Source organism: Calonectris borealis, chromosome 3 (assembly GCF_964195595.1).
Source record: "Calonectris borealis chromosome 3, bCalBor7.hap1.2, whole genome shotgun sequence".
NCBI lineage: Eukaryota > Metazoa > Chordata > Aves > Procellariiformes > Procellariidae > Calonectris > Calonectris borealis.
Window position 1 is genome coordinate 14,152,277 of NC_134314.1, and position 26,206 is coordinate 14,178,482.

The 26,206-nt window shown below is 40.2% G+C and overlaps 1 protein-coding gene across 1 annotated transcript in view; it reads left to right on the plus strand.

Annotated features, from left to right (window-relative positions):
* The window catches only part of NBAS (NBAS subunit of NRZ tethering complex), a 209,439-nt gene that overhangs the window by 27,918 nt on the left and 155,315 nt on the right, over positions 1 to 26,206 (plus strand). The window contains exons 13-21 of the mRNA XM_075145030.1: positions 5,083 to 5,146; positions 7,186 to 7,379; positions 8,477 to 8,734; positions 9,525 to 9,650; positions 10,813 to 10,964; positions 11,855 to 11,989; positions 12,260 to 12,338; positions 13,089 to 13,193; positions 13,491 to 13,627. Of these exons, the coding sequence (XP_075001131.1) occupies positions 5,083 to 5,146; positions 7,186 to 7,379; positions 8,477 to 8,734; positions 9,525 to 9,650; positions 10,813 to 10,964; positions 11,855 to 11,989; positions 12,260 to 12,338; positions 13,089 to 13,193; positions 13,491 to 13,627 (1,250 nt within the window). The remainder of the gene's footprint in view (positions 1 to 5,082; positions 5,147 to 7,185; positions 7,380 to 8,476; positions 8,735 to 9,524; positions 9,651 to 10,812; positions 10,965 to 11,854; positions 11,990 to 12,259; positions 12,339 to 13,088; positions 13,194 to 13,490; positions 13,628 to 26,206) is intronic.

Consider the following 26,206-nt stretch of genomic DNA (forward strand, 5'->3'; position numbering starts at 1 on the left):
GCTCCTGACGAGCGGCAGCTCTGGCTCAGCGCGGGCGGGGACAGGCGGGATGGCGGCCGAAGCCCCCAGACACAAGAGCAGCCCCCAGGAGCGCGAGCGACCCGGAGTGTGGCGACCAGGGCGGGCAAACAGGGCGTGGCGGTTCGCGCGAGGAAGGCGAGCGGGCAGGGCGCAGCCCCCCTCCAGGCTCGAGAGGCTAGCTCTGGAGTGGTCGTCGCCCTCCCAGAAGAGGACCTGGCCATGGTTTCCACTCGGCCAAAGCCATCACCAGAAGGAATGTGGCGACCCAGACTGGGCCCCCACACAAACATACATCTGTCCAGGCCGCCGGCTGCAGGGAGTGCCTGAGCCTGTCCCTTGTACAGGAGGGCAGCAGAGACGACGCCTGTGTGCGCTGTGACCAGGTGGATGATCTGCTCAGCCTGGTGGCAGAGCTGAAGGAGGAAGTGGAGAGGCTAAGGAGTATCAGGGAGTGCGAGAAGGAGATAGATCAGTGGAGCCGCACCCTACCGTCCCTGAGGCAAGGGCAGCACACGGAGGCTCCACAAGAAGCAGAGGATCCCCTGCCCTCTTGCTGCCAGGCAGAAGGAGGGGACCCAGGCAACGGCGGGGAATGGACACAGGTCCCTGCTCGGGGCGCCAGGCGAATCCCCACCTGGCCTCCCTCACCTCAACTTTCCCAGTTGCCCTTACAGAACAGATACGGGGCCCTGGATCTTGAGGGCCAGATGAACGAGGACGCAGATGAAGGCCCATCCTGGGGGTTGCCCGAGGCGAGGCAGCCAGCCCCACACATTGTGACTGCCTCTGCTAAGAAAAAAAGGAGGGTAATTGTCGTAGGTGATTCCCTTCTGAGGGGAACGGAGGGCCCAATTTGCCGGCCAGACCCATCCCACAGGGAAGTCTGCTGCCTCCCTGGGGCCCGGGTGAAGGACATTGCTAGGAAGCTCCCTAGTCTCATGCAGCCCTCCGATTACTGCCCGCTACTGGTTATACAGGCTGGCAGTGAGGAGGTTGCAGAGAGAAGTCCCGAAGCAATCAAAAGGGACTTCAGGGCACTGGGGCGATTGGTGGAAGGATTGGGAGCACAGGTAGTGTTTTCTTCGATCCCTTCAGTGGCAGGGAGGAATACTGAAGGGAACAGGAAAACTTATCGGATCAACACGTGGCTTAGGGGCTGGTGCCATCGGCAGAATTTTGACTTCTTTGACCACGGGGAGGTTTACACGGCACCAGGCCTGCTGGTGACGGACGGAGTTCAGCTGTCTCACGGGGGAAAAGGATTCTCTCTCATGAGTTGGCGGGGCTCATCGAGAGGGCTTTAAACTAGGTTTGAAGAGGGAAGGGGATAAAACCAGGCTCACTAGAGAAGAGCCTGGCAGCGGCACGCCAGTGTCGGGGGAGAAATCAGCAGCCCAGCTCAAGTGCATCTACACCAATGCACGCAGCATGGGCGGCAAACAGGAGGAGCTGGAAGCCATTGTGCAGTGGGATAGCTATGACTTAGTCACCATCACGGAAACATGATGGGATGAGTCTCACGACTGGAGTGCTGCAATGGATGGCTATAAGCTCTTCAGAAGGGACAGGCGAGGAAGGAGAGGCGGTGGGGTAGCCCTGTATGTCAGGGAGTGCTTCGACTGTCTAGAGCTCAATGGTAGTGATGACGAGGTCGAGTGCTTGTGGGTAAGGATGAGGGAGAAAGCCAACAAGGCAGATATCCTGCTGGGGGTCTGTTATAGACCACCTAGCCAGGATGAGGAGGCAGACGAAATATTCTACAAGAGGCTGGCAGAAGTCTCCCAGTCGCTAGCCCTTGTTCTCGTGGGGGACTTCAACTTTCCACACGTCTGCTGGAAATACCACACGGCAGAGAGGAAACAGTCGAGGAGGTTCCTGGAGTGTGTGGAGGATAACTTCCTGACGCAGCTGGTAAGCGAGCCCACTAGGGGAGGTGCCTCGCTTGGCCTGCTGTTCACAAACAGAGAAGGACTGGTGGGAGATGTGGTGGTCGGAGGCCAGCTTGGGCTTAGCGACCATGAAATGATAGAATTCTCAATACTTGGTGAAGTAAGGAGGGGGGTCAGCAAAACTGCTACCATGGACTTCTGGAGGGCGGACTTTGGCCTGCTCAGGACACTGGTCGAGAGGGTCCCTTGGGAGACAGTCCTGAAGGGCAAAGGGGTCCAGGAAGGCTGGACGTTCTTCAAGAAGGAAGTCTCAAAGGTGCAGGAGCGGGCTGTCCCCATGTGCCAAAAGAAAAACGGGCGGGGAAGACGACCGGCCTGGCTGAACGGGGAGCTCTGGCTGGGACTCAGGAAAAAAAGGAGAGTTTATCACTTGTGGAAGAAGGGACAGGCAACTCAGGAAGAGTACAGGGATCTCGTTAGGTCGTGCAGAGAGGAAATTAGAAAGGCAAAAGCCCAGCTAGAACTCAACCTGGCCACTGTCGTGAGAGACAAAAACTGCTTTTATAAGTATGTTAATGACAAAAGGAGAGCCAAGGAGAATCTTCATCCTCTATTGGATGCAGGGGGGAACGTTGCCACCAAGGACGAGGATAAGGCTGAAGTACTCAATGCCTTCTTTGCCTCAGTCTTTAATAGTCAGAGCAGTTATCCTGAGGGTACTCAGCCTCCTGAGCTGGAAGACAGGGATGGCGAGCAGGATAAACCCCCCATAATCCAAGAGGAAGAAGTTAACGACCTGCTATGCCACCTCGACGTTCACAAGTCTATGGGGCCGGATGGGATCCACCCGAGGGTACTGAGGGAGCTGGCGGAGGAGCTTGCCAAGCCGCTCTCCGTCATTTACCAGCAGTCCTGGTTAACTGGGGAGGTCCCGGACGATTGGAGGCTTGCTAATGTGATGCTCATCTACAAGAAGGGTCAGAAGGAGGATCCGGGGAACTACAGGCCGGTCAGCCTGACCTCAGTGCCGGGGAAGATCATGGAGCAGTTTGTTTTGAGGGCGCTCACGAGCCATGTCCGGGACAACCAGGGGATCAGGCCCAGCCAGCACGGGTTCATGGAGGTGCTGGAGCGTGTCCAGAGAAGGGCAATGAAGCTGGTGAAGGGCCTGGAGGCCTGGAAGGACTCTTATAAGGAGTGGCTGAGGGAACTGGGGTTGTTTAGTCTGGAGAAGAGGAGGCTGGGGGGAGACCTCATCGCGCTCTACAACTACCTGAAAGGAGGTTGTAGCGAGGTGGGTGTTGGTCTCTTCTGCCAAGTAACTAGCGATAGGACGAGAGGAAATGGCCTCAAGTTGTGCCAAGGGAGGTTTAGATTGGACATTAGGAGAAATTTCTTTACTGAAAGAGTGGTCAGGCCTTGGAACAGGCTGCCCAGGGAAGTGGTTGAGTCACCATCCCTGGAAGTATTTAAAAGATGTGTAGATGAGGCGCTTAGGGGCATGGTTTAGTGGGCATGGTGGTGTTGGGTTGACGGTTGGACACGATGATCTTAGAGGTCTTTTCCAACCTTAATGATTCTATGATTCTGTTTCTCGCTGTCCTCCCCGAATGAGTAGTTTGGGGGTGCCCAACAACCTGGGAGGGAACACAGCCTGGACATCTGATCCAAGCTGACCAGAGGGATTTTCCATGCCATATAACGTCACGCTCAGCAATAAAAACAGAGCCGGGGGGCTTTTCCGTGGGAGGCATGGCTCAGAGACTGGACGGGCATCGGTCTGCTTGTGGGAGGTCGTGAATGATTGCCTTTGCCTCACGTGTTTTTCTTTTTTATTTGGCTTACCTTTGCTTATTAAACTATCTTTGTCTTGACCCATGATTGCTCTTGCTTTTGTTATTCCTACGCTCTCCCTCGTCCCACTAGGGAGAGGAATTAGCAAGTGGCTGTGTGGCAGCTTAGCTGCTGGCTGGGGTCAAACCATCACAGAAATGTAGTTCCAAGCTTATTTAGGGAAGTACTTTTAAAAAACAAACAAGCAAAAACCCCAGCTCTAGTGTTGGCAAAAGTGTTGTATGTGTATGTATGCATCTCTCTCTCCCTCCCCCCCCGCCCCTCTCTGTTTTTAGCATACATTTCAGCTTTTTGTGAGAATGTAGATTTTGCTCAATGTTTACAGTTAATGGTTTTATTTTTTTCTTTGTTTTTAGCGATAATGAATATGTATTCTGAAGCAGTTTTTAGAACTTTGTCAGCTAGTGAGGGTGATATAAAGGTGTATTATTTGACTGTTTTCAGAATGATTTTTATAGGTGAAATTGGTGTCCAAGTATAATGGATATTTTCATAACGTGTGCAATTCCTAGTTAATTGTCAGCCAAACATATTTGTTAAGTTAAAGTGGCCTCATGTTTACTTTTAATTAGTAGACCCCTCTCTTTTTACTAAAAAATTAAGCCTGAAAATCACCTTTTATATGACCCAAAATTGCTTTGGTTGTCTGAGCTGTATAATCTACCTGCAGCTAGGGGCAGGATTACTGTCATCTATGGTTGTGTAGTGTCCGTGTATTATAACGTTACCAAATAAAGTTTAAAAAAACAACATAGCAACAGCTTACCAATTTTAAATGCTGCAGTGCATCATTAAATTATGCTGGTTCCCTTGCTATGCTAGTCTTGAAAGGGGCTTTATATTTATGAAAATAACCAGAGTAAATACCTGTAGCACTATACTAGGCTGGTACTCAGGAGCACTACAAGAGCAGACAGGAGGTCTGTTTTGGAGATTGTTCTTTTATATGCTAGCAGTCCTATGTGTAGACATGAAAAACAAATGCTTAGTGGGATTCTGAGTGCTGGAGAGCACCAAAATCTGTTTAATGCTGACTAGGCCAAGTCTGATGGTATTCTTGTTTTCTAATACAGTGGTTTTGGAATCCAGCAGTCTATTTTGCTATGCTTTTGTTTTAATTTAACTGTTTAGAGAAGAGTACAATGTCACTACAGCAGCTGTTTTTTTTATGTTCAGGAAAAGTTTGAATTTATGTGGGAGCATTTTCATTGAAAAATAAGTGGGTCAACAATAGAGTAACTACACAGATTGTGTTACAAAGACTTACTTGCATATAATCCTTTTTTTCCTTTTGCCCTATTTTTTTTTTTTTTTTTAGCCAGGTTATGATGAGATCAACCCAGACTGGAGACTCTCTAGTGAAAAAAGAAAGAAAATAAAAGGTATGTGGTTCAGTTAGATCATTATTCTATACCACTCTGTATTTAAAAGTATTTACACAAATATACAAAGATATGAAATGGCTTAATTAAATCTCAATTAGAATAGTTGCCAAAATTGTATGTATGATTTGAATTTGTAGCATGGCATAGCTAAATGAGTGTCACAATGTTGTAGGTTTTGTTTTTTTTTTTTTTCCCTAAAAAAATCCTTTGTTAGGAATTCTTTTGTAGCCATAACCATAAATAAGAGGATATTTCAGTTAGTACAGGACTTCATTTATTATTAAGCATGCGATTATGACTCTGTGGAATGCTGAATATTCAGCAGATGTCTCAGCTTGTATCACAAGCCACTACATCATAATATCATAGGTAACACATTGTTAGAGTCCACAGTCTAAAAAACTGGACTTACCTTTTCTTTCTATGAATGTCTAATAAATATTGAAAGCTAACGTATTTTAAAGAGATTAGTTTAAAATTCTGAAACAAAAGGACTTTGTTTCCTCCGACTGGTTTTGCCTCATGCCAGTCTCTCTATTCTTTTCCCAAAATTCAGGCCACCATGTGCAGCCATTTATCATCTGGTTATTGCATGGCTCTTCCAAGAGTGCAGAGATCAATAGCTGCTCCATGATCCATTCGCTACTGCTTGTATATATCTATATTATTAAAAAATCCCTGTTTCTTTGTACTGTTTTTCTTGGTGATTCTGTCTTTGGGTTAACGCATCTGACCTTCATAGGTGCTGACTAAGCACTGAAGTGGCAGAAAAATGATAAGCTGCTCTGTTTCTCAGTGCTGTTTGGGAGAAGGTGGTTTTCATCAGAGAGGTGGGAAATGACAGTGTAGCCAACCTATTGAGCTAACTCTCCGGTGAACATTTTGTCCCAACATCCAGTTACCGTAATCAAAATAATCTTAGAAATGACACAGCTTCCATTTTCAGTTGTGGTGACTTTTTTTTTTTTGTTTAATCTTCTTAACAACCTCACCTTGTAGGCTCTTTCAGAAGACTAGTTCATGGTTGTCACTTGTGCTCAAAAGCAGGGTAACCTTTTCTGATTTTCATCAGTATTATGTCTGTAGCCAGGGAGACTTGCTTAAGTATTGGGAAGTATTGAAGCAGATCTTTATCAAATACCTAAAATTTGTCTTGTTTTGTGCAAATAAATCTGTTTACTATGAATTCTTTTACCAACAATATTAAAAAAAATTTAAGTCCAAAATTAAGTGTTTTTCCCCTCCACAGCTTTAGTTAATGCACAACTGATTTAGTAAAATATAACTGATCTAAAATACAAACTTAGTGAACCAAGGATGCATATACAGTAATAAATGTTTGTGTCACAGTTTAACCCTAGCCAGCAACTAAACACCACGCAGCCACATGCTCACTTCCCCACCCCCCCACCCCCCCCTCTGGTAGGATGGGGGAGAGAATCGGGAGGGCACAAGTAGGAAAACTCGCGGGTTGAGATAAAAAACAGTTTAATAATTGAAATAAAACAAAATAGAACAGTAATAATAACAATGAGAACAACAACAATAATGGAATATACAAAGCAGGCTATGCACAATGCAACTGCTCACCGCCCGCTGACCGATGCCCAGCCCGTCTTGAGTCGCGAGAGCCCCCCCTTCCCGGACCGCACCTCATAATGATGTACTGAGCATGACATCACATGATATGGAATATTCCACTGGCCAGCTGGGTCAGCTGCTGTGGCTGTGCTCCCCCTGCCCCAGCTTCCCATGCACCTGGCAGAGCATGGGAAGCCAAAAAGTCCCCGGTGCAAGCACCACCACTCGGTAACAACCAAAACATCAATGGGCCATCAGCAGTTCCTCTCATACCAAATCCAAAACACAGCACCCCCCAGCTACTGGGAAGAAAGTTAACTCTGTCCCAGCCGGAACTAGGACAGTTTGTTAAATTGGGCCATCAGATGAAATCTCTTAATAATTGAAGTCACTTCTGTTCTTATCTGGTGTTTAAAGTTATCTTTCTTTGTATGGCGCTTTCTTATGTATTTTAGATAAAGAATCCTATTACCCATTGATAGATGTAAATTGGTGGGCAGATAATTCTGTCATCCTGGCTCGCTGCTCTGGTGCATTGACTGTGTCATCGGTCAAAACGTTAAGAAACTTGCTGGGAAAGTCATGTGAATGGTTTGAGGGTTCTCCTCAGGTCACTTCAGCTCATGATGGAGGATTTCTAAGTCTGGAGGTGAGGAATGTGCACAGGCAGGTATCTTTTTGGAATTCAGTAGAAACAGTTTGCTTTTCTATATGTAATCCTAAGGGTGTTATATGTGTGTGGTGTGGTTTAAAAAAATGTAAATTATTATTACTAATAGGAAAAGTGATTCTGTTTCCTTACATCTAGGTAGCTCTTCTGAACTTGCTGCAATTCACTGTCTTAATAAAAACTTAATTGTCAAATAACTTCTAGAGAGTAGATGCAAAACTCCTAAAAGGCTGAGTCTTAATGAGAGGAATCTTGCTGCAGGAAACAGTTTGTGTTGACAATTTTCACTGCTTTGTATGTTAGTGCATTTGAAGAATACTGCAAGCATCTCTCTCCCATTTTAAAACATATGCCTCTTACAGAGGGAGCATATTTAAGAGAAATGAGGAATGCATTTAAATTAAGACCAAGCCATGTAAGAGATCTGTTTTTGTTCATCTTCAGTAGGATTCCAGGAAGGAGTAGAATGTAATTTTGGTTAAGAAGTTAACCAGGAAATTTTATTTGAAACGAAGACGACTACAATTTCCTAAGGCTTACACTGAAATAGGTCTTAAATATCTTAAACAAAAGTTTAAAATAATATTTATCAGAATATCTCAATACGTACCAAAGCTTGCATGTATGTTTTTGGAATGATTTGTATTATTCTGGAAATCAGATCTAGCCGATGACTGGCATGCAGAAGACCCTGCTTTGGATAGCTAAGAGTTGAAAACATTGCTGTACACTGCAGTAAGCTATGTAAAAGTGTACTAAGATGTCTCCATAGTTCTGTGTTGTCCAGGGTGGTGTAGGATGTATAGTGTAATAGTGGGTTACTATTAAGAAGCCTTCACACTTGCTTCAGTAGGTAAGGGATGAAGCCTTAGATCTAGGAGACAGACCCAGTCAAGGTTTGTGGAATATATTGAGCAAGCAGAGAAATAAAGGGTTTAAAGGAGAAGGGGAGGAAGGATGTCGATTCCGAAATTTGAAGTACTGGAAGTGGAGATGTACTCGATTCTTACCAAACTAATTGAGATGTAGTAGGTGCACGCTTCATATTCTACCCTTAAGAATTATTTTCTGTGCAGTGTGAGATAAAACTCGTTCCAAAAAGATTACGCTTGGAGAGCAGGCCTGGTGATGAAGATGAGGGAGAAGATGACTCTGACTCAGATGATGAAACTTCTGCTAAGGACAGATATTTCAGCTACCTAAAGCAAGGCCTGTACTTTGTGACAGAAATGGAACGATTTGCTCCTCCACGGAAACGTCCACGTACTATTACAAAGAATTTCCGCCTTGTCAGTTTGAGATCCACGACTCCAGAGGAACTGTACCAGAGGAAAGTAAGTGTAGAAGGAAAGGTCATATGTCTCATAATCAGCTTTATTTAGAAAGAACTTTTTATTTTTCTTTTAATTCTTGCTATATTAACAGAAGGATTTAGGCACATATTTCTAAGGGTCTCTTAGGTAACAGTGTACTGTGTTACCTAATTGAAGGGATCATTGTTTAAAACAAGCATTATAGTAATTCAAATGAGATGGTGTTTGCAGGTCACTGAGGAGACGCTGTGCATCGTTAGCTTGGCCCGACTTGGAATTGTACTCACGTAAGCGTTTACAAATAATGAAAGACCTGGCAAATATATTGAATGAAATCAGTTGAGCTTGTTGTTGGCCAGGAAATGGGTTAACTTAAACTGCATTCACATCAGAGTATACTTGCATCTTTTTTCAGACATACATACAAATTAGCCCTGTGACTCACTTTTACTGAAGAACAGATACTTTTTCATTTTTACGACTACTCTAGGCAGTACTTTGTCTAGGCCATTTCAATTGTTCTGATGGTAAACCAGCCCACTCTATAGCAGTTAGAGTTTCCAGGGAGTGTTGATGTCATACTGGTTACCTAAATTACTACTTCTTTTTTCTTGAGGAGAAATCTCTGATTTTCTAGAGGTGTCCATCAGGTCTGAGTCTTACTCCTCTGTATCTTGAGCCGTGCTCTTTCCTACCTATTTACGCACACCCACAGTAATTATCCCTCTACCTGTTTCAACACACAGAATTAATAATTGATTGTTTAATATGGAAATCAGATTACTTTCATTTTCATGTGTTTGCTTTTTAGATTGATAATGAGGAATATGGGGAAGCTTTGTCTTTGGCTCAAGCATATGGCCTTGATTCTGATCTTGTGTATCAAAGACAGTGGAGGAAGTCGGCTGTTAACGTTGCTTCAATTCAAGACTACTTGGTGGGTTTGTTTTTTGTGACTTTCAGGCTTTCTTATCAGAATGGCTGCATTATCTTTACAGAAATTGAATTCTCAATTGTGTTCTAATCTATACAACATAAATTGGTGGCAGTTTGGAGAGCTGTCCTGCAAATTCCATTTCATGTCAGGTGGAAGACAGTGATTTTGTTAATTTAACTGAAGGCCTGATCTGGAGACCTTGGAAGTTAATGGAAATCTTTCCGTTCAAGTATCTTCTAACTTCTGTTAATAGCAGCTTGCTGTCTCTGGTGTAATCTCTTCCCCCACATGCAGCAGTAGATTGTTGCCTGGCAAATGAATAATAATAATTGGAAATACAAAACATTTAAATACCTTCCAACTATTTTAGAAAATTAAATGGGAAGGTGAAGTTGGTATCAGTAGCTGTATAGTAAAGTTTGAATAACAAAATTTACAGTGAACTCTGCTACCTGTAACTGGAGCTTTTCAGTAGAATCCAACGTGGAGTTTTCTGGCTTGGAAGAAAGACTTCAAACTCAGCAGACAAGTGTTGTCAAAGATGCACAACCTAATGGTGCTATAGGGTAAAGTCTACCAAGAGATCAAGAGAAATATAATCTAATTCTTGTTTTTTTCAAGTCGGATGTTAATTGAATGTCAAAATAAGATTTTTACAAGTAGCCATTCTCCATGTGCTATGTAATCTCAACTGAAGATCAGCAGATAAGGCAATAATATTTTGTGACCCTGATGTGTCCTTCCCGTCACAGAATCCTACTGGCGTGTGAAGAGGTCAATACTGAAAATGACTCTAGTGCTATTGTGGAATGCACTCAGTGTATAACAACTGCATTTTAGCCCCAAAACATCACATTTTATTTAGTGTAAGGAGGAGTGCTACTAATTAGGGAATACAAATAGTAACTTCTGTTCCAGTTATTGTGAAGGTTCTGCTAAATCATTTGGCATTTCTGTGCCCTTTTCTGCCACATATACTCCAAGGGAATTACGTTTTTTGCATTCTCAACCTCTTTTTTTTATTGGTTCACATTGTCAGCCATCAGGTTAAGTTGACATTTTCCTAAGTGGAAAAAACACATCAGAAGATTTTAACATCTCCAGTTTCATTGCTTTAAATTGAAGGATAAAACATTGTGTCTATGCTCTTGTTCTTGGACAGAGCAAAATTAAGAAGCGTGCCTGGGTTCTTCACGAGTGCTTGGAAAGAGTTCCAGAGAATGTGGATGCTGCGAAGAAGCTACTTCAGTATGGCTTGAAAGGCACAGACTTGGAGGCTCTTGTGGCCATAGGAAAAGGAGAAGATGGCGGCAGGTTTGGGAAGAGTATTGTTTGTTTGTTTCTTTTCTTTTTAAAGAAAGGTGTATGAAGTCTTTCTAATAATTTGGTAAAATTTTTTTATCAACCACTAATGAAAATGTTAAGATGCTTTTGCAGGACATAAAGAAAGGTAATGCTTTGAATCAAACTATTCTAAAGGTGTCCACAAGGTGCCTATTCTCATTTTACCTTTTACAAAATCACTGTTTATTCTGTACTGCATTTTCCCTCTTCTTTGGATGCCCTTTATTTTCTTCATCATGGAGAACTTCTGATGTCACTATTTTTCTATGAGAATCTGGTTTTGTTGCATCTTCTGGAAGCTGCAACTACCCCTATAAATGCATTTTGTTCTATGTCTTAATTGTTGTAATCATCTTCTGTTGTTGAAGTGGAGAGGGGAACAAAGCAAAACACAGTGGGTCAGAGGGGAAATCCATGCCGAGACAATTCTCTTCAGTATTCAGTTCCTGGTGGTAGAAATAGAAGAGGCTGTTCGTTCTTCATGCAGTCATCTATTACCATTGTGTGCTGTAGAGCTGCTGCCAATCCCAGTGCTACCTGTGGGATTTAGAAACTTTTATCAACCATCATAGCTGTGGTTGATGGTTTGGTTTTTTTGGTTTGTTTTAGGGAAGGGGTAGAAACAAGAGATGATGCCTCTTGTTGGCTTGTGATGAGTGCCTGCTGCTTTACAACAGCAAAACTCAGTATTATAATTTTCTATACAAGTTTAGATTTTTAGTCAAGACATAAAAAGAAAGCTGTTAGTATGTTTATTCAAAAATTAGGTTGTCATATCTTTTTGTTGGTTTTATTTTTTGTTTTTTTTTTTGGTTTTTTTTTTAATCAACATTGAATACATTGTTGGTTTTGTCTTCCAGATTTATCTTACCGGGGGAGGTGGACATTGAAATTCCCTATGAAGACTTTTTGTCACCAGATGAAGAAATGGATACTAGAAAGGAAAAAGAGGCCAAGAAGCGTGAAGAACTGCTATTATCAGTAAACTTTTCAAAGTAAATGAAATGTTAGGCCATGTTTTATTCAGAGTTATAGGTTTATTATAACTACACAGCTGCAAGAACGTAATTACTCTCATGTATGTTATTCCTAATAGGAAAGTGATTTAAATTTTAATTGGCATTATATTGTGTCAGAGTTCTTGGTTTACTTAATTTCTTGATATATTTCAGTGCACAAAATCATTAAAATGTGTAACCGTTGTCTTCATATGCACATGATGTACAATATCAATTACAAGCATGGAAATCCTGTTTTGAACACAGGCTGACACTGGAACAAAAAGAACTCTGCCGTAGCAGGCTGAAGCTGTTAACTTATCTTGATCGCCTTGAAACCTATGAGGTGAGGACACTTGGTAACTGGCTACAGTTCTTCTGAGTTCTCATTCCATAGGTATTCCTGTAACTTTTTCGTCACATCATCATATCTTTTTTGTTATATATTGTGGTATTAATGTTTATAGTCTTCTTGAAATGCTACAGTCTCTCATTTGAGAAAAGTAAGCTGTTTTCTGTTCAAGCTACCGTGTTTCTCCTGCTTCACTGTTGCAAATGGCCGGCTGTTGGTGTTGAGAGGTACAGTTGGGCAGAAGCCTGCTTTGAACATACCGTGTCTGCAGGGAATGAAGTTACGCAACATGGGATGTGGAGTTGATGCAGGATTACTATTATTTCTCTCTGTCAGTCTAATTAGCAAGTTCCATTCAGATTCTCTAACGAATCTTTTTCTTCTGTGAGCTTACCAAAGTGAAACTTTTTGGAATGTCAAACTGTATTTTATTTAGTTTTTTAACTTTAATTTTGCAGTTGGCACTAGTCATGTAATGACTCTTACCACATCTCTTTGTAACTGATGTGGTCTAAACGCTAACTAAAATAAGGCAGGGAATTGTCTTAGCTTATCAGTGAAAAATGCATCTTTTTTTTTTTCATACTGAAACAATTAAAAAACAACAGCATGCTTTTCCACATATATCTTATACTTATTCATCCTAAGATAAAGAAACGTATCAGCTTTTTGATGCTTTTGTAAATCTTGCGTAAAAAACAATCTTTTGCAAGTGTGGGGTTTATTTTTTTTTTTTTTTTTAAGGAAATCCTTGGAGGGCCTCATGCATCTGAACAGCACTATGATGGCGAATTCTTCAAGAAGTTCAGAAATCAGAATATTGTACTTTCAGCAAGAACTTATGCTCGGGTATTAATATTTATTTTGCTAGAATGTGATTTTGTTTTGGTATTGCTGTTTTCACTTAAGTGCATTTTTCCCCCCCAGCTTTGAACTTAGCTGAATGTCAGTGGGAATTTAAGAGGTGGGGCGTGAATTTGTTTGATTGTAAATAAATAAATGCAGTGACCCTGAGCTAATTTTCTTTATCACTAAAGAAAATTTTCAAATTAAATGTTTGTTGCATGACCTAAGCTTCATTTCTTGCTCATTTTCAGTCTAAATCAGTCTTAAGCTAATTCTGCAACTTAATGTTTTGCTCTTTAGGAAAGCAATGTCAGAGCCCTGGAAATTTTGTTCACTTTCCATGGATCAGCTTTACTTCCGCATAGACAGGCAATTCTCTCCAATTTTCCAGAGACTACTTCACCACATGAATACGCTTTCTTGTTGCCTGAAGCTTGGTAAGGATGCATGAATGGATATTAACTAAAAAAAAATAAGATTTTTAGGTTAATACTTAAATTAGTTTCCATATATGGCAATTTGCTGTTGGTTATTAGCTGGAATCAAGAGAGCAGCTTTGTCTTTATGTACTTGACCAGTCTTCATTTTCTGCTTTACTTTGTGCCATTCATGGAAGCTCTTTTGGTTATTATCAGTAAAGCAGGGACTTTAAATGTTCTTGTCTCCGTTACACATAAGAGGAAGCATGGCCTATTGTGACCTGAAACTGCCCAGACTTTCACAGGTATAAGTCTGTAACTGGTTTGTAATAACAGCCAGCGTTAGGAAATTAATAACACAAGTGTTTAGCTCCCTAGAAGCAATTACGTTTTTCTGGATTTGTTTTGAAATGTAATTTAACACTTAAGCAGTCAGTAACGTCAAAATCATTAATTTTCTTGTTACTGATCTTACGCAGCTTGCTACAGAAGAATTATGAAAAGTTGTAAATCCAGAGTTTCCTACTCTTTTATTTCAGCATAAAATGTTAGTTTACTGCCAATTTCATATGGATTTTCATAAGAGAGTCTTCCTTGAACATCATAATAATGTTCTGTGTATTAATTAAAAGAATTTTTTGCTTCTAGAGTGTTTCTTTCAAACATTTCAATTATGAAATTAGTTTTGAAGCAGTGCCCGTTAAGAATTGGGGAGACTTCGTTATTTAATATTTAACAATAGGACTTTGAAGTCTTACTTCAGAGGGATAGTTTTTGGAGTAGCTAATAGAATGTTTTTTTTTTGTAGTCTTCCAGCATTATAGTTAAGTTTTTCACTGTAAAGTTTTAACAGTCCCATTTGGATAATTTTCCATGTAGAAGAGCTTTTTTTAATTCATCAAGTTATTCCCCTGACATTTTTCCTAGCTTATGATACTTATCATTTTTGTCCTTTCTGAGCAGAAGTTAGTCTTTATTTCATGGTATCTAATATTTACCAGTGCCGTTTTTATTGTGTTGGTAGTATTAGGTAGTATGGTTGTAGTTGGTAGTATTAGGAACACATTTATTTTAGTTATGATGTGAAAACAATTGTTTTATCCTTTTTTTAAGGTAGCAGTTAGGACCATGAAGATAAATTATTGCAGTGTTTATAAAATTAGTAAAATATATTTGAATTTTTCTTTTTTGTTTTGATAATATCTATAATGCGAGAGGGATGGAAGAAGGGTCTTCATAAATGTGGTTATGTTATTTTGTTGGTGTTCATAAACAGGTTCCCCTTCTTTCTGAAGGGTTGTTTGTTCTTGCTTTTGTTTTTTTTTATTTTGCTGTTGTGGTTGGTTGGTTTGTTTAAGAAACTGACTTATGTGCCAAGAGGCAAAATGACAGTTAAAATAAAACATTTCACCAGTGATCTAGTAGTAAAGATGTGAAGTTATGGGTTAAGAACTTAGCTTTGTCTGCTGTTGAAAAATGGAAGTATGTAGTTTGAATCTTAATTCCTGTGCTTAATTTCCGGTGCTAGGATCAGGTATGTGCAGGTTCACACTTTTTTTTCAGGTTGCAGAACAGATAATACTGTACGTCTTTTGAAATGTTTGTCTTTGGGCAACTGCAAAATGGGGATGAGAGCAAGTCCTATATAGACAAATCCCATATACTTATAAAAATATACTGTATATTTGATCTAACCTTTTTCTAAAACTGTTTCCCTGTTGCAAAACTGATTACTCACATAGCATTGCTAAATACACTCCCTAAAACTATTTTATTAATGTAATAGAATTAAATATGTATTGATGAAAATATCTATTAATGAGAATAATATACTAATGGAATAGACTTAAGTTGTACAAAGTAACATTTTCCTATTAATTTAAAAAGTTTTTTTCTTTGAAATGGGATGAGTCTCACCTCCCCGAGTCCAAATAGCTTCAGTTTCTGGCAATTCTTCTTCCATGTGAATTAAAATGAATCTATGTGAATCAAAGAGAATTGAAGTTCTTGTTCATTTTAAGTGAGTTTATTGGGCCTTTTAGTTCTAGCATTTATTTTTGAAATGGGTTATTAGTATGAATAGAATTACTGTTCTGTAGATAGATTGTTGTTATGAAATCCGGTTTAAATGAATGTGCTCTCTAGTTTACTTCTCTATGGAACACAGTATGTAGACATAATTTGCCTTAAATTAAATGATTAAACAAGGTTATGATACAACTTACGGAACTGTTTCATTCCCACATAATATTAAAAAGTTGCAAGTACTGACTGTAATTAATAAACTTCTGAACAAAAGGAAAACATTATAAAAATATAAACCCCAATGTTTTAATTGGTAGAAAAAATGTCTGTAGCAGTATGACTTAGTGTCTCTTCAGCTTATGCAGCTTGTAATTACAGTGGTTTTGGGATAAGGGTGAGAGTGATTCAATCTGTCCTCATGAACTTCGACTCTAGAAAATCTTATAAAGGATTCTGAGTCAGGAAAGCTTAGTCTGGTTTTTCTTTTTAAATTACATGCTGTTGCAGTTACGAAATAGGGTGTATGCTGGATATCAGAAGAATTTTCTACTTTCAGCTGCAAAAAAGACAGCGCGCTCTTGTGACTTCTTTTAGCTCATTGTTTTTCTGAAAATTCAAGGCCATAATTGTCTGTACCAAAAGATTCCAATAGGGTAATTGTGGTGCATGTGATGAGACCACTAACACAGACCAACTGCATGATAGTGCCCATGTGAAGAGTGCAGCCTGCCCTGATGGCCTTGCTTAAAGAACGCCTTGTTCACGCCTTGCTGATGCCTTCGCTGCTCGGCCTCCTGCAGCTCAGACCTCTTGCTGAGCAGTGTGCGGCTCTGGAGGCAGAAAAGATTTTGGTGGAGGAAAAAAAGTACCATAGTTTGTCTTCTAGGTCTTCAGATATGGCCTCGTGTGTGTGTAGGGCGAACTACTGCTGGGAATTGTCCGTATCGTGTCTATGTATATGGAGCACTTTAAATGGTAAGAGGGTTGGTTCCCAGCTGGAGCGCTCTGAGGTGACACCTATCCTTATGGAAATTCACCACATTGCTCTGTGTTCTGTTAGTTCCTCCATCTATAGTGGAATCTGGCTGAGGAAAAACTTGAGATTGTATAGCAGGTGCTGCCTTGTTTGTGCATGGAACGGGTGAGGTGAGACAAAAAGGCACCTCTAGCTATTGCCAAGGCAAAAGCATTGAAACAATTGCTTGCTGTACACCACCACCAATGTGAATGCACATAGAAGTGCTATATCTGAAGAATTTCATTACCTATGAGAAATGTTTTTGTAAAGGTTGCATTATAACTGCCATTTCCTTTCGTCTGGAACCTCCAGTTCAGCTGCAGATAGCAAATTTTAAGTACCTGGTGAAAGAAATGCTTGTTTTGCTGGTACATTCTATAGGCATAAAGCAGTTGTTTTTCTTGTTACTGGCACATGTAATTTACATTAGGATGGCATTTAGAGGCTGGTGTCACAAAAATTCTAAGGCCTTATCAGTCAAGGAAGAGTTGGCATAACAAATAGGGGAAAAAAGGTAGAAGAATTTTTTTTTTTCCTGTCTTTTGGGCCAGGTTGTTACAAAACAGATACATATTTTTTCCTGTATCTGCTTGTAAAAAGTCTCAAGTAGTAGATGTCCTTTTGTTTCTTGTTTTTTGGCACACGTCTTGTAGCTTAGCATCTTTAGGGGTCTCTCTCAGAACTGTTCAGGAGGAGGTTTATAATGCCTGAGCAGAGGATTTATGTATTCATGAGACTCTTGAAAAGACTTGCGAGTTATATAAGCTCCCGGAGTTGAGAAGGAATTTGAAATACTAAGATGCATCGGTGGTTCTACGTGCCTGTCGGCTTCAAATTGGTATTGTGATAGACTGATATTACTCAGTAATGTGTTTTCTCAGAATTGTGATTGTAATGTTTTTCTACTTCTTTTCATATTATTTCTTAGCTTCTTTTATAATGATGGCTCCTGAATCTCTGCTGTCTCTTAGTCATTGGGATTCATGCTCCTTCTCAAAAATCCATCAGACTTCATCTGTTAAGACAACTAGAGTGAAGGTGGTAAAAGTTTAGGTATTCAAAGGAGAGGATAGCTCTTTCTAATCTCTATTTTAATAGCTACAGTTAGCGTTCTCAGTCTATGGTTAAGAGTGTTGCCCTCAGGTTTTTAAAGGTGATCTCAGAGGAGAATAATGCCTTACCACCATTATAAATACATAACCAGAGTCTTTTTCCTTTTCTTTTAATTTTCTTATCCTTTTTACTACATTTAACTGCTATATTGCAACATTACTGCTCACATTTTAAACTCACGGAAGTTGGGAAATTCAAATATATGTTTCCCTCAACAGCCATAAGTCTGCTATATTGCACATTACACTAGTAGTAAAAACCTTCCCCCTAAGATACCAACTTTTTATATGTTGCTGCTTTTTTACTCCTTAACTTTCTCAAATATTGTTTTTCAGTCATGGCTTAAAGTGAATTTTTACTGAAGAGTTGTAGATGAACTCCATTTGCCTGATGAAGTGGGGTGGGAGTGGAAATATCTTCTAAAAACTTAGTGAAGCTTTTAAAACCTGAAAATTTCCACATAGTAGACTCTCATCTATGAATAGATAAATACTACACAATTAAACTAAGAGGTTCATAAGCAATTAACTTTGCCTTTTCATAATGATATCTTCTCCTGAACTAGGTTTTTAGTTATTGCCTGTGGCACTGCAGTTTCAATAAAGCTCTGAAAGCTTCATCTCTTCTCCTCTTAGTATATGTATGTAAATAGGTTTGATGACTGAACGTCTGCAGAACTGCCTAATATATAGTCCTCATTTTTTTCGTATTAGTTTTTCTTCTTTTCTTCTGAAGCTGAACTGCTTTTGGTTTTAGTGTAGTTCAGAAGTGTTCATGTTAAAAGAATTAATCCCGTGGTTAGTTCTTTTTGTTTGTTTGAATTCATTAGTATAGTGCTACAGTGAAATAAGTAAGAAGGGCATAAGCTTTATATGCACTTGTTTTCCTTTGCGCTAAGGGAAAGAAGAAAAACAGCTTAGAGGTAGAGGGATCAATGTAGTTAATATTATTTCAAGGATGTATTTGGAAAAAAAAAATTAAAAAATCTCAGATCTTACCTTCCACTATGAAGTAGAAAAAAATAACTTTTGAGGGGAAGATTAACTTGTCATGATGGCATTTGTGCTCCTGTGTGGATTGACTTCTGGTAGGAGCGGGAAAGATTCTGTAGTCCATGTAAAAGTTAAAGCAGTGGTTTGAAGGAAGAGAAGCTCTTCTGCAAACTGGCCTATGTGGGGATCTTGGAAAGCAGCAGGAGCAGCTCACTGCAGCCAGAAGGCTGCTGCAGAAAGTGAGCTGGCAAAAGTACTGTAGATATTAGTCGTGAGGAGTTTTGAAGAGGAGAATGAGAACTTGAAGCTATGAGGGAGCCGTGGAGAACATGAGCGGTCACCAGGAAGGAGGGAAGTTTCACAGGAGCTGCTATGCTGGAGCTGAGCTGCCATTCAGAGGGACCTAGACAGGCTGGAGGAATGGGCCAGCAAGAGCCTTGGAGTTCAAGAAGGACAAATGCAAAGTCCTGTTCCTGCAACTGAAGAAACTCTTGAAACAATAAAGGCTCGAGACTGACTGGCTGGGAAGCAGCTTTGCTGAAAAGGACCTGGAGATCCTGGTGGGCACAAGCAGGACATGAGCCAGCAGGGAAGGCCAGCAGCATCCTGTCCTGCGTGAACAGAAGCACAGCCAGGAGACTGCGCAATCAGACTACCGCACTTGTTCAACTGCATCTAGAATACTGGGCCCCCAGTACAGGGAAGACATCAGTAAATGGGAGCGAGCTCAGCAGAGGGCCACCAAGGTGATTGGGGACGGGAGCATTTGAAGGCAGAGGGAGCTGGGTGCATTCAGCCTGGAGAAAGTTTCAGGTGGGCCAGTAGCAGCCTTTGCATACCTTCCTATAGCATGTGAGCCGAACTATGCCCGTGCTGTTTATCCACAGATCATTAACAGGATTTTCTTTATATTTGCGGCTTGTTCATGCCTGACTTGTCCTGTCTTCATCTACCATGTGCATCTTTTGCCTGCATAGTCCTGAACTGTACCTTGGCTTGCCTTCCCCAGTCTTCTTATGAAAGTGTATTGCTGCTATTGTCTTATTTGTTTGTCACCTTTTTACAGGGTTTAGAACAAAATTTCTTCCATGAACATTCATTACACTTTATAAATGTACAGTTCTGAAGGAGTATTTTCATTATATGATGACAGACAGCTTTGATCTTACTTGGACTTCAGCTGTGGCTTTAAAATAGCCCATTTTGATTTTGTGAAAGCTATTGCTTCACAATTTTAATTGTATACATCAAGAAGAAAAACCACAATGAGCTTCTAAACTGTGGTTGTGTAGTGTTGGTTGACTTTTCTGATGATTAGATTATTCAGTCTAGGTTGTTTTAGGAGAAGAAAAAAGTTCCCCTCTCCCCAAATTCTATTAAAGGTTAACCACGTCATTAAAACATAGCTTGATTTGTTTATGTGAAATCAGATACAAATTTTCTCCTCTGGTGGCAGAGTTGCTTCAAAAGACCTGTCATCGCAATGCGCACAGCAGGAATTCTGAAGGGTAGTTAACTGTGGGAACCAAAAGCAGCTGGGATACCTTTTCTACTAGTTTATGCGGATCAGTTTTCCCAAAATGTGTGGTGTCTTTGGCACTCTCTTTTAGGCATCAGCTGTACTTCAGTCTTGATGAATTTGTCACATGTCCTATGAATATTCCTGGAAAATTAAGAGCTTTTCTCTCTGCCCACCACTTTTGTATCACATAGTACATTGAATAATTGGAAGCCTAAAAATATATGTAATCAGTTATATAGTTGCATTTACTAATTCACTACTAAACTACTATAGTGGTAGAAAAGAATGTTTTCATGCAATATGAAAAATGCAATACATACCATAGCTATTTAAGACTACATATCTGGGATGCATTTCTTCTTATATTTCATCCTCAGTTATAGAATAATTGTGACATAATAAAACTGTTTCAGAGCCGTAAGATTTCAGAGCAACAGAAACTGGCATTGATTTCCCCATTGCTGTCTCAGAAGATACAGACTTTGGACAAGTGAGTTTCTGGATTAAATTAAAAAAGAATATTTTATATAGCATCCCTTGCAGATCCTGTATTATATACAGCTATATGTATTATATATAGCCTACTTTTAATGCCTCCATGTCTGTATGTAGTGGGATTACGGAGGTGCTAATTTGAATATGAAGTCTAAAATAATTTACAGTGTACCTACAGTAAAATATGGAAATCATAAATTCTGGTAAGTGTACAAGTGTAAGCACGGGGAAAGAATATTTGAAGGTTCAGGATTTTATATTCCTCTTATCATAAAACATAAATTTGAGATAATTTTAAAAATAAATGTAATAAAATTGGAATCAAGCATATTCTTCAAAAACATTTTGAGTGGATAACCATTTGATGGAAACACTACCTTATTTTATAGTTCGGTATCTTTCATATATAGCTTTCTCACCTCTAACAGATCAATACTTACTTAAATGCATTATGTTCAGAACTATTCCAATATGTAACACACAAGCTTTCAAATGCAGAATTAGTGTTTGTAATATTTTTTCAGACAATAAGACATAATTGAAAAGAAAAGCAAAGATTCATCTACTCCCAAAATATTTTTAGAAAAAACCCCAAGCCTATCTTAAAAATGTGCATGTCTTTCAGCAAAAAAGATACTGTTACCTAAATGTGTTGGAGGAAAATTGCCTTTTGCCTTGGAGTCTGGATTTGATGTGCACAAGTTTACAGTGGAAAAGATTTTAAAAAAAAAAATTCTAATCCTCAACTAGATGAGTCTCAGATACAGGCCTGCTGTATGAAATGCTTGAAGGAGGAAAAAAGCACACAGAGTTGCCATTGGTAATAGAAAGAATTGGATTCTGACCTTGAAACTGAATTAGACCTTCCTCTTTTGAAAGCCTGTCCTTGGAGAGAAAAATAATCTGCAGGTTTGAATAAATGTAGTTGGTAGAATACAGAAACTACAATAGCGTGGACCTCTTTTGTCAAAGCAAAGAATGGGAAGAATTACCAAGCCGATATAAACAATAGAGTAAAAAGAGCAATACAGGAAAAGTCAGCTCTTTTTGAAGAAATAGAGTTGAATACCTTCATAATCTGTCAATTTACTGGGCTCCAATCATATTTATTCTACTGTTGAAAAGAAAAGAGAGAAGGGGAAAGGGTGGGGGGAAGCAGTGGCTCAGGAAAAAAATTAAAAATAGAAAACCCCCACGCTAATATTTGTGTAGAGTTGTGGTATGACACAGCTGACAGTTTCTTTTAATTGGAAAAGGCCACCTGCCTTAGTGACTACAGTGATCTGTCCCCATATCTGCCGGGTCCTGCACTTCGGCCACCACAACCCCCTGCAAACTTACTGAGGGAGCACTCGATCCCCTCATCCAGATCGTTGATAAAGATATTGAACAGTTTGCAGATGACACCAAGTTGGCCGGGTGTGTTGATCTGCTCGAGGGTAGAGAGGCTCTGCAGAGGGACCTGGACAGGCTGGATCGATGGGCTGAGGCCAACTGTATGAGGTTCAACAAGGCCAAGTGCCGGGTCCTGCACGTTGGCCACAACAACCCCAGGCAACGCTACAGGCTTGGGGAAGAGTGGCTGGAAAGCTGCCCAGAGGAAAAGGACCTGGGGGTGCTGGTTGACAGCTGGCTGAACATGAGCCGGCAGTGTGCCCAGGTGGCCAAGAAGGCCAACGGCATCCTGGCCTGTATCAGACATAGTGTGGCCAGCAGGAGCAGGGAGGTGATCGTGCCCCTGTACTCGGCACTGTGAGGCCGCACCTCGAATCCTGTGTTCAGTTTTGGGCCCCTCACTACAAGAAGGACATGGAGGTGCTGGAGCGTGTCCAGAGAAGGGCAACGAAGCCGGTGAAGGGCCTGGAGCACAAGCCTTATGAGGAGCGGCTGAGGGAACTGGGACTGTTTAGTCTAGAGAAGAGGAGGCTGAGGGGAGACCTTATCGCGCTTTACAACTACCTGAAAGGAGGTTGTAGCGAGGTGGGTGTTGGTCTCTTCTCTCAAGTAACTAGCGATAGGACGAGAGGAAATGGTCTCAAGTTGCGCGAAGGGAGGTTTAGACTGGACATTAGGAGAAATTTCTTTACTGAAAGAGTGGTCAGGCCTTGGAACAGGCTGCCCAGGGAAGTGGTTGAGTCACCATCCCTGGAAGTATTTAAAAGATGTGTAGATGAGGCGCTTAGGGAGGTGGTTTAGTGGGCATGGTGGTGTTGGATTGACGGTTGGACTTGATGATCTTAGAGGTCTTTTCCAACCTTAATGATTCTAAAATGGAAGCCCTACCTCTTAGCGTGTATATGTTCATATCTGTATCTCTTTTTCTTCTCTGTGTCATTTGCATTTATGTTTATGAGTGCAGAATGCATTGGTGTTTTGATGCCTGAAATCTTTCTCAAAGATGGACTTGCTTCCATTTTAATAGCTAATTTTCCAAAGTTTTGTTGCTCTTTGTTTCTGCGTGAGTCACTGGAGTTACTAATACAGAAATTTGAGGAAAAAATTCTGTGCTAAAACATAACTATAACTTAAGAAAAAGATTTGTGATAAATCTTGAGATACAATCTTGTGATAAATCTCAGGTACAGGGATTTCCCATCATTTGCTAGTATCAAGGCTGCTTTATTCCAGTCCTTGTATTTGAATTGAAATACGAAGAGTTTTTCTAAACTCTTCAGAATGAGGAGAGAAAGTAAGGACAGTTGGATGCAGTCATGTAGGGGGCAGAAGGGAGTTACAGATTTTTATTTTTTTTTTTTTTTTTTAGCATTGTTGAGAAAGTGAATGAAGTTAGCAGTCAGCTCTGAATGGTGTGGTTTCTGCTGGTTTTTTTGTGAATTTAGCTCAGCAAGAAACGTATCTGTTAAGACTGACTTTCCATAATTGCTGATTTCTACTAGGATGAGATATTTTGCAGTTGTATCTTTTTTTGTGTGTGTTCTTTTCTTTAAGCATTTAGACGAGATAGTTACTGAGTGCTGCTTGACTCTTGGTGAGAGCTTTAAAAATCTAAAATTATTCTCTCAACTTATTCCTATGGTGAACCTGAATACTTTTAAACTGGTAAATCGAGCCAGAGCAGAAAATACTTTTAAAAGAATTTTCCGTGGCTTATCTGTACACCTGACTTAAGTATTTAACTCTAACTTTTTCTGCTGTGAGAAGGGAAAAAAGATGGAGTAGACGTTTTCCAGTCAAGATTTCACTGGATGACGATTCTTCCCCATGAACTGAAAAGTCTCCTCCTCTTTAGTATTTCATGGTGAGGTCTGTTAATAAGCTTTTATGAAAAACTTTTGAAGTATACTTACAGTACTTCTTGAATTGATGTGTCTGGACAACTGTAGGTTTGCTTCCTGCAAAATCTTGTGCTGAAACCTGAGATTGGTCTTGGTAGATTTGACCAGAAGGCAAATGGCCAACAGCAGTTGCTAAGGGAAAAAAAGTAGGTACAGGCAAGCACATTGCAACATTTACCTGAACTTTCTCAAGTGTCTACAATATGTGGCTCAAATAGTCCTGAACTTGGTGTTTTCTAGACATAGTAGACTTACATGACACTTTAATCCAATAATTCTTTCTGTTTTTGAGCCAAAATACAGTGTTTTATCTTCTATATCATGCAGCGAGTAGTTAACAGCTTAGCTGCATATGGTGTAAAACAGTATCTGCTGCTGTTTATTTTAAATGAGGCCCTGCTAGTCTCATCAGTGCTTACAGTGTTGTAGGAAGTAAAAACACTGAAATGTCACTTCCTATTTAAGTGAAATGAAAAAATGAACAATGTTGTATCAATCTTCGCATATTGGTTGTTTTCTTTCTTCTAGGATTCTTCCGTCTGCTCTGGATTTCACAGAAGGGATGAACACGCACTTCTTACCTTTAGTCATTCACATTGCTTGTCTCTGTGCTTTCCAACTGTTTTCTATTGTACCGTGTTGAGTAAGGTAGGCAGGGGGAGGCAGAGTTGCATATTGCTTCCTCACTTGATGGATTTTGGAGGTGAGGGAAAAGGGGGAAGCAAAGCAACTGTCAAACAAAGAGAGCAAAGCCTGGGAACTCGAATTGAATGAGATCTTTCTCAGGAAGGATTTTTTTTTTTAAGCAATAAACTTTCAACTTCAGGTGAAACTAGGAGCCATAGTGGGGTGTTGGAGAAGTTATTTTGAATGGAGTCTGTACTTAATCCATGACTTCTGTTAATTGGAAAGGATTCTATTTTAAAATGTATTTTTAAAAAATAGTTGAAGCAGTTGGAATTTAAAGGCAAACTCAGGTGTGTTTTGTGTTACAGGAATAGGGAAGAAAATACCTACTTTTAGATGGGGAGAGGGAAATACAGATTATTTTCTGAAGTGAGCTGGGGAGAAGGGCCGGATAGGCAATTGCATCAGTCAGCGAAAAGAAGTGTTTTCTAGTAACTTTCAATTTTAGGCTGGCTGGAAAACTCTTGCTTGCATAAAAATTAAACTGTTTAGTCTCTAATATTGTTTATCAGGGTCAGGAAAGTGACCCAACTATGTTAAGAATAATTGGAGGGAAGAAACATATAATTAATCCTGATATTCAGGTCAGGAAAGGAAAATTTGCAAGTTTTGCCAAAGTTAATTATAAACCTTTTGTGCTACTGAATCTGTTAAGAAACAATTTCTTAACTGGAGCTGTAATTCCAGAATGTAACTTTGCCACGTCTATGGCAAGTAGGCAGGATGTGGCAGCTTAATTAGGAAGAATGTATTCAATGTAGTATTTGGCAGTGCAGGTTTGGATCAGTAGATTTTTTTTTTTTCTTTTTTTTTTTCCTTAAGATCTCATACTGAGGGATGGTAGCATTAGGAGAGTGTGTGTGAGTTTTGGAATGTCTTGGTTCCTTGTCATTCTGATCCCATATTCATGCATGGGTGGCTTTAAATTTGTGTTCTAAACTTCTGCTGTCTTTGCTTATTTCTAGTGATTTTCTCTTGTAATAATTTGTTAGCCAAAAGAGGAAAATTTTGAAGTTTAAATATCTATTAAAAGTGTGCACCTCTTTCTTTACTGTTTTGTGTGACTTCTTTCTTTCAATAACGACAAAAACAACCAGTGAAAGAACAGCCAGACCAAAGCAACTTTCCCAAGTTTCTCCTGGGTCTCTGAGATTATATGGGAAGATTTATTCAGATGGGATGCTCTTACTTGAGAGAGCTGGGAACAGTCCACAAGTGACTACTTGGAACAGGAATTGGTTTTCAGAGTAAATACAATAAATGGTATCTCCTGCAATTTTCTAATGGAGCTTGATATAATTATTTACTTGTCATGTGTCCCTCCTATTGCTCCCCCATCAGTTAGGTTTTTCAGAGACTCATGCAAAAGCCAAAGTTTGGAAGAGAGGTGTAGGGGCACAGTTTGTGTTCTCTTTAATAGAATCATAGAATTGTTTAGATTGGAAAAGA